Raw genomic sequence first — 8,177 nt, forward strand, 5'->3', positions numbered from 1 at the left:
CGGATTGGCTGAGAGCGGGCACGTGACTTTGGGCGGCCGGGCGGAACAGCGGTGAGGGAAGGGACTGAGAGACAGCGGGTGCCACGGACTCACCTGGCCATGGCCGCGGGCTCCGGAGACGGAGCCGCGACGCTGAAGAGGTGTCTCGGTGTCCTCAGAGAGGCGAGAAACGACAGTGAGCAGTTCGCAGCCCTGCTGCTGGTAAGGAAGCGCTGCGTGGCGGCGCCATCGCCTCGGGAGCAGACAGCGGGGCGGAGAAACCGGCCGCTGGAGGCGGGAAACCTCTGGTGCTGGGGACTTGGGGACAAGGTGCTTCAGTGCCCTGGTGTGTCCGTCAGCAAGTGGAGGGAGCCCGGCCTTGGCTCGGGCCTGCCGAGGGCTGGTCAGCGCGGCCACACTCCTGAAACAGCCTGGTGAAGCCCTCGATTAGCACTTAGTCTAAGTGCCCAGCTCAGAGAGTCCTTCTCAGTACTAATGAAAGTTGTTTAAGGCTTCTTACCTGCCTGTTCAATCCCATAAATTTAGCAGTGCTATGCGCTCACCCCTCATTTGTCTTGCAGGTGACCAAAGCGGTCAGAGCTGGAGAAGTGGACGCCAAGACTCGTCGCCAGATCTTTGACGCGATTGGGTTCACGTTTCCGAATCGCCTGCTGGTCTCCAGGCAGCCCCCGGCCGGCTGCCCCCCGCACACCTTCCGCGCGCTGGGCCTGACGCTGTTGGCGTGTTTCTGCACTGACCCAGAGCTAGCTGGGCACTCCCAGATCCTGAACAAAATCCCAACCTTCAATGACATCCTGGTGTCCCCCTGCGATCCAGACGGCACGTCCATGATCGATGATGCGTACCAGTGCCTCAGTGCTGTCATGGCCACTGCCAGGGGCCCCAGAGAGCTGGTGACCAAAGGGACGGTGTGTGCCCTGTGCCAGGCCTATGTGAAGAGCGGTTATGGCTCCGACCGTGCTTTGAGCCTGCTCTTGGGGCTGTTGGCTGTAGCAGAGGAGAAGTGCTGGCAGAGAGATGCTCCACACCTCCTGGCCGTGCTTAGCAAGCTCTCCGACGATTTCCTCAAGGCTGAAGACATGACCAAATTTGAGCTGTGTGAGGTTCTGCCTCACTTCGTCCCCCTGTCACCGCCGCTCACGCAGGACCCACAGGGCCGCGAGTGCCTGCACAGACTTTACAAAGGGCTGGCTGACATCTTGGGCAGTAAACTCAGCCAGTCGCAGCGGGACCCTGCTCTGAAGCTCGCTGCCTGCCTTGTGCAGGCCTGCGGGTCAGAGTGGATCCCAGCAGGGAGTGCTGGAAGCAAGTTCCTGGCCTTGCTGGTGAACTTGGCGTGTGTGGAGGTCCGCCTGACCCTGGAGGAGCCAGATCCTGTGGAGGCGGAGGGGAAAAAAGAAGTGGTGACAGCCTGCTATGTCCTTATCGAGATGGGGATCCAGGAGTGCCTGAGAGAAGAGAAACCACTGCTGGAAGACGTGCAGAAAATACAGCTCATGAGGATCATGGAAGAGGCATTTGGAGCTGTAATATTCTACTTAAGACAGGTGATACAGGCTTTCAAGCAAAGACCACGTTTTTTGTGGGTTTCTCTGGGAGGGTTTGACAGCTGTTTGCTGAGATGCTTCATGGGTTCTCAGCAGCTCACAGCCATGGCTCTGTAGAGAAAGATGCGCACATTGGCCCACTGTGGTTTTCATACCTGCGATAGCTCAGTGGGAGAGCAGCCTTAATATGTCATTTTCCATCTGCTTGCTTCTTCATGCAGGTTAAACAGGAGGAGCTAGAAGATCCTTTCATATTTGCTTCTGTTCGAATCCTTGGAGCATGGATGGCAGAAGAGACATCCTCCCTCAAGCAGGAAATCTGTGAGCTCTTGCCTTTCCTTGTTCATTATGCCAAGAAGCTTTTCCAAGAGGGCAGCACAGCTGCGAGTCTTCCTCAGCCGGAGCTGGTCAGCACCGAGGGCTCTGACTTACCCCAGGATGCTCTCAGGTGCATATTTTAAGCACAGAGTTGATGCATTTTAGCACAAACCTGCTCAAATCTGTTTCTATTTTCCCTTCTTCCTGCAGTGCCTATTCCGGGACTCTTTTTTTCCCCCCAGATGGATGTAAATGCAGGAGTTAGACCCATTCTATCTCATGTTCCAAATTTCTTTCCCCTTCCAGGTTTCTGCTACCTGGCTTTTGCCATTTAACAGCAGAGGACAGGCCCCGGGACATCCTCGTCGCAGCAGGGGCACCAGCACTGCTGTGCGAGTACTTCCTCCATCAGTGGGAGCTGCTGACCTCCAAGCCCACCTCCCCAACTCCGCTGACAAGCGCTGAAATGAGTCTACAGACCCTGTGTGGGATTTTCCTTAACCTGGTTGTGACTGCACCAGATCTCATCAGGTAACAGGGCCGCAGGAGCTGGCTTTAAGCTTCTCGGAGGGAAGAAAGAGGGGGTGTTGTGAAGTGATCTTGCAAGATCCCTTTTTCAACACCAGTTACATTACTTTTTTGGTCCAGTATTTAACCTTGATGTTTTCAGGTGCTTCTGGCTCTGCTCAGGAAATGCATCTCAGGGTTTGTTTTCTCTCCAGGCGAGACAAAACCTTTTCCTCCTTGATGGACATGTTGCTGAAGTCTCTTCCACTGGTGCTGCCCCAGAAAGATCACCTGGTTCTAGCAGCCAACTTTGCCACGCTGGGTCTGATGCTGGCCAGGATTCTTGCCAGTCCAGCAGGTAAGAAGAGTTCCCACTGGCAAAGCTGCGTGTTGCTCTGCGCGGGCAAGGCCAGGTCTGGGTGGCTGGGCCAGAGAAAGCAAATACAAGGGGAACGAGGTCCGGTTTCTGTCATTGGAAAAGTACAAACCCAAAAATCTGGAGGAGAAAGGAGTATACAGAAAATTCAGTGGGGTGATGGGTTGGGATTAAGAGATTGCCAGGTCAGGAGGATGGTATTCTGCTCTCCCCAAAAGCCCTGCTGCAGACAGACCCACCGGAAGGTCCCTTGTTTGGCCAAGCAAGCTTTGTATGGAGTCATCATTCCCTTTTTCTTGCAGTTCTCCAGGGGACTCAACCTGCCAAGGAGTTTTTTGGAGCCGCCATTCGCTTCCTATCGCAGGCCCACACCGCCCAAGCGGAGCCTGGCAGCGACACCTTGGCCATGGCCGTGTCTCCCGCCTACAGCAGCGCCTGGGCCGAGCTCCGCGAGCTCTGGCTGCTGGGCTCGCAGGCGCTGGCGGGCTGCGTGCCGCTGCTGCCCTGGCTGCCGCAGGCCGTGCTGCAGGCGCGGTGGCTGGAAACCCTCGCAGACCTCCTGACCCGCGTCGATCCAGCCTCGGTGGATTTTGAACTCATTGCTGCGTTCCAGGGCGTGTTGGTAGAACTGGCCAGAGCCAGCAAGGCGTGCAGGGACGTCATCGTGTCACACCACGGTGGGGAATGGGCCAACCTTTACGGGATGGCAGCTTTGGAGCAGTGTCTGTCTGAGCAGTGAGGAGCCAGCAGCAGGAAGACACCTGCGTGAGATCTGTTCAACACCCTTCGGTGCCAGATAGGGACAAAAAACCCCACATTTAAATGAAAAAACTTTATAAAACTGGAGTGATACAGCAGAGCTCAGTGGGATTTGCACTGTCCACAACCTGCTGCGCAGAACCATTGCTGCCCCAGAACATTTCAACGTGCACCTGCTTGACCAGTAATATTTATTTTTGCAAACAGCCTGTTTTATTATTAAAGGTGTTTTCTGTTGATTCATTTTTCAAACTCCTGCAGTGTTGGGATTTATTTCTGCGCAGCTTTCCTTTCCCTTTAACATGCTTCCGATGTTGTCACAGTGAGCCCTTTAGGACGTCCCTTTGTTTTCTGTCAGAGGCCTGCAGATGTTGGTACAGAACCCTGTCATTACACCTAGAGAGGGGCAAAAGGTGGGAACAGGAATAACTTTAACAGATGGCAGTGAGAATAACTCTAGCTTGGCACAGACCTGTCCCCCTCAGGGTAAAGACGCACCAAGGCCCTTTTGCCATGCTGTGGGGTGACCCCCCTGCTCTTATGCACAACCGGTACCATCATCCCAAATTTATGCCTTCACAGCAGCGCTCACTGTGGCCTGTTTTGCCCTGTAAAACACCTGCACAAGGTGCAGCCGTGGGGATTTGTGTTTGCTCAGGCTCGCTTGCTCCAGGGCTGGGATGTACATGGGGAGTTTACCGCTCCTGCAAGGCAAGGGGTGCGAACCGCAAAGGCTCTAGAGCATTCGGCTATGGACTGGAAGAGCAGAAATGCGTGAATTACACATCGCCAGCTCCCTGCAGACCGAGGAGTAGTTTGCTTTGTGGAGGAGAAAGACCAGATGTAAAAAAGTACACACATGTACAAGGGGGGAGTCAATCACCGTGCAGCCTGGGCTGGCAGCTGGGGAGCCTGAACACACAAAAACCCCAGAAAGAGCAGCGAGGTGGTGTGGACATTTCAGAGCTGGGCTGGTGGAGAATGACTCGGCTGGGCCCGGGAGGATTTTCCACCAGGTGTCAGTCGAGGAGCAATTTGGGAGCTGCAGCCTCACCAGGGCCCAGCTCTGCGCCCAAACCACGGCACTGATCCCGGCTGCACCCAGAACTCAGGGTGGGGGGCTGTGGAATCGTCTCATTGAGACAAAAATCGAGTGAGGAGGTGTCTCAAAAGTATGGCTGATTCTGGGTGCGTTCCTGCATTATACCATAGTTACAGTTTGTTGCTTTATGCAAGCAAACACCTTACACAACTAGAGAGGGGGCGTCTGCTGTTGCTCAGGAAAAGTATCTTTCTGATCTTTCCAGCTCAGCCCTGAAAAGTTAATGCAAGTTGGAACAAGGGTAGGTCCTACCAGAAGAAAGTGATGCAAGCCAAAGAGGCAAATGAGCCTCCTGGCCCTGGAAAAGAGCAGAGCTCTGCTGGAGCGTGGGCTGGGAGAGTGTCCCCAGCCTGCCAAGAACACCTCATTCTGCACCGCGGGGAAACAGCAGCGCCTTGGAAGAGCAGAAACACACTTCAGATTGTCAGAAAATAAAACATCCAAACCCTGAAACACTTTACCTTCCACTATTCCCAGTCTGTATGTTCTTCTGCCTCTGGTCAGAGGGTGTGGGTTTCCCATTAATGAAAGGCTATCATTAGTGCTAATGAGCGATACGGGCCTGTATCAGCAGGAGGGTACTCACCTCTCTCCCCCCAGTGCTGTGCGGGGCTCGCTGTGGTTTGCGGTGCTGGCTCGACTGTTGTTCATCCCTGTGGGCAGTGGTAGGAGCTTCCACAACACCTGAGCAGAGATCCTGGTCTGCCAGACCCTGCCCAAGCCCAGAGCAGTCCTAGACCAAGAGCCTGGGGGCTGCTGGCCTTTAATTCCCAGGCAGGGTCTCTGGGAGCAAACCAGGAGCCTGGGGACATCCTCCAATTTACCCTTCCCCACATCCCAGTGGGCTTTGACCACCAGCAGGTGCCTGGGGAAGAGCACCTGTCCTTCATTCTCATGGTGTTCAATGGGAAGTCCCATCAGGTGTGGGAAGGACCACCCATGCCAGAGCTGGACCCTCCCAGAGACCCTGATGGCTCATCGTACACTTGTTTCTTTGCATAACACAAACCACACTCCTCTGGGTGGTACGGCCTTGTGTAACGGAGATGGTGCCCCAGCAGCCTGGCCAAAGCTGCGAAGGCTGCAGGGTCCCTCCTCAGTCACCCCTGGCTTTGTGGGCCCAACCACAGGCTCTGCCACCAGCCCCTGGCGTCTGAGGGCATCAGTCCCCTAGTGCCAGGGAGGTGGATGATGGCATCACCTAATGTCCCTTGTCTGCCACAGCACTTCCAGATCCTGGCACAGAGCAAGATTTCAGCCAGCAAGGCCCAGAACAAATTGTGTTTTATATCCTGGTGCATTTTCAACACCAGGGTGAGCTCTCCGGGTTGATTGTTCACTGTGGCTTGGACAAGATGGATAAGACTCCAGAGGAGCGCATGCACATTCTGTTTTGCTTTGACAGCTTAAATGTCATAATGCCATTGCAAACCCAACGGTGCCATACATTATCTTACAGTGTTTATTCGTATCACCCCAAAAGCACTGCCAATAAAATTAAATATTTCATAAGGCTGCTGCGTTGCAGAACCAAGCGCAGCCCCCTCCCACAAACCTCTTGCCACAGGATGTCACAGGGGCTCTGGGGGTGCGAGGGGGCTGCCCTGTTCCCTGCCCACCCACTGCCAGGGTCCCTGAGTGTCTCCCCAAAGCCCTGCCCGGCCCTCCAGCCCCACAACAAGGAGCTTCCTTCCCCACCCGTAGTCCAGATGTGGGAAACCACAGGAGCAACCCCCGATAGGAGCCGGGCTTCTGGGGAAGAACCAGTTCATCTCTGGCTGGGGCAGAGACCTGTGCTCACATACTTTTGCCTCCATGCCCCTGCTGCCCTGCTCGGCAGGTATCTTGACTGCTGAGCCCCGAAAGCAGAGGTCACTGCCCCACACCCTTTGCACACCACATCGCCACAAGTCAAATTTGCCCGGCATCTTCAGCGTCAGCTTTGCCTTTTGTTTTTCCTTCCCTTTGTGTGTCAGTGTTGCAGGTTTCCCATGCTCTGTCTGATTTTTGGGTGGAAACACGGCTTCTCTCTGAGCTGCTGCCGGGGAGCATCCTCCTGCCCACCCTGTGGTCCCACACGCAGGCCGGCTCATGGCCCTTCCTGCCTGGATTTTTCACAGTTTCACCTCTTTCAAATGAATAAAGACTCAGCATTATACGGACTAGACGAGCAAGAGATGTTAAGAATGAACTGGAACATAACTACAAAATACAGCATGTCCAATCCAATTTTTCCTAGCAAATGAAACGGATCTGGTGGAAAATAAATACAGAACTTTCAGGAGCAGCGTCCTTGAACAGCATTTGAGGAGGGATGAAGAGATTTGAATAGATCAGCCCTTTACACCTCTGCATATCCCTCCTCCCTCCCTTAAATGCCATCTTTAATAGAAATAAATTAGAATAAATGATCAGCCTTTGCCTCCTAAAGACAGGTGGCAGGATAATATTAAAAGAAATGAATAAAAATTCATTTAATGAGCATTGTTAATTAAACCTGGAAATCAAAGAGGTCTGAGTTGTGGGAATTCAGAGGAAAAATGAAAATGAAGGGAGCTGTAGCTCGGGGCAGGAAGAGTGGAATTAAATTAAATGCAATGTGGGATTGTGTTTGTTAATGTCTATCACACATCATGGTGTGTTACAGATGGGGGTAAAGGGTTTGTTCTCTGTTCACACACAAATTACACTCTGCCCCCAATGGAAAGTCCCACACAGCAATGGGCAGCACGGTGAGGTCGTGGGGACCCCGTGGGGACATGGTGACCCCAGAGCACGGGCATGGGGCCAGTGGGCTGCGGGGAGCATGTGCAAGTCTGTGTGTGAGTCCGTGGGTGTCGGAGTGCAGTGGGGTGTGTGTGGGCCAGGGCTGCTGTGCATCCCCCTGTATCCCCCCGCATCCCTGTGCAGGTGCATCACCGTACCGGTGGGGCCATGGACAGCCGCCTGCGTGTGGTGTTACCGGTGGGGAGGTCAATGGGGATCACCCTGTGCTCGCCCCGCCGGTAGCCGGTGCCCGGTGCCGCGTTCAGTCACCCGGTGCTGCGGGCCCGCCTCACCCTGCCCCGGAGGGAGGGCCCGAACAGAGGGAGGGATGGAGAGGAGGGAGGGATGGAGAGAAGGAGGCAGGGATGGAGGAGGGAGAGGAGGGCGGGGAGGCAGGCACGCTGCCTGTCGTTGCTCCCCCGTTTTCCCTCGCTCACTCTTACCCGGCGCCCGCCCTCCCGCCCGTCCCCTCGGGCCTAGAACCAGGCCTGGAGCACCCCCAGACACTTTTCTATCTCCCCAGGCAGGGCCTGTGGCTTCGCGCTCCCCGTCGGGAGCCTCAGGCTCTCCCGGCAGGACCGGCCCCGGGCCCCGCTCCGGCCGCCGTCGGGCGGCGGTTGCAGCTGCAGCCGTGCCCGCGCTGAGCTCACGGCCAGGGCACCAGCTGCCTGCTCGGGCTAATAAAGTCAAACCGTAGAGCATCACCGCGGTCCCGAAGCCGGCCCGAACCCCCGGGCCCTTCCGACCCTCGCGGCTCGGCCCCCGGTCCGGCCCGGGGCGCTCCCCGATAGGGCTCTCAGGC

General features: G+C 55.5%; 1 protein-coding gene across 1 annotated transcript; it reads left to right on the forward strand.

Annotated features, from left to right (window-relative positions):
* The first annotated feature begins 42 nt into the window (after positions 1-42).
* NCDN (neurochondrin) lies at positions 43-3,753 on the forward strand. Its single transcript, XM_082071576.1, has 6 exons — positions 43-201; positions 561-1,547; positions 1,769-1,995; positions 2,172-2,396; positions 2,588-2,730; positions 3,051-3,753. Exons 1-6 carry the CDS (start codon positions 100-102, stop codon positions 3,485-3,487), a joined length of 2,121 nt encoding a protein of 706 aa, XP_081927702.1. The 5' UTR covers positions 43-99; the 3' UTR covers positions 3,488-3,753.
* The last annotated feature ends 4,424 nt before the right edge of the window (positions 3,754-8,177 follow it).

This window comes from Streptopelia decaocto (assembly GCF_964273445.1).
Source record: "Streptopelia decaocto genome assembly, chromosome: 23".
Taxonomy (NCBI): Eukaryota; Metazoa; Chordata; class Aves; order Columbiformes; family Columbidae; genus Streptopelia; species Streptopelia decaocto.

What these genes read in the sequence shown, in the direction of transcription:
- NCDN (XM_082071576.1), top strand. Translation starts at nt 100, where the DNA reads ATGGCCGCGGGCTCCGGAGACGGAGCCGCGACGCTGAAGAGGTGTCTC. An exon ending in TTACCCCAGGATGCTCTCAG is followed by an intron (nt 1,996 to 2,171) that starts GTGCATATTTTA and finishes TTCCCCTTCCAG; the next exon opens with GTTTCTGCTACCTGGCTTTT. An exon ending in GATTCTTGCCAGTCCAGCAG is followed by an intron (nt 2,731 to 3,050) that starts GTAAGAAGAGTT and finishes TTTTTCTTGCAG; the next exon opens with TTCTCCAGGGGACTCAACCT.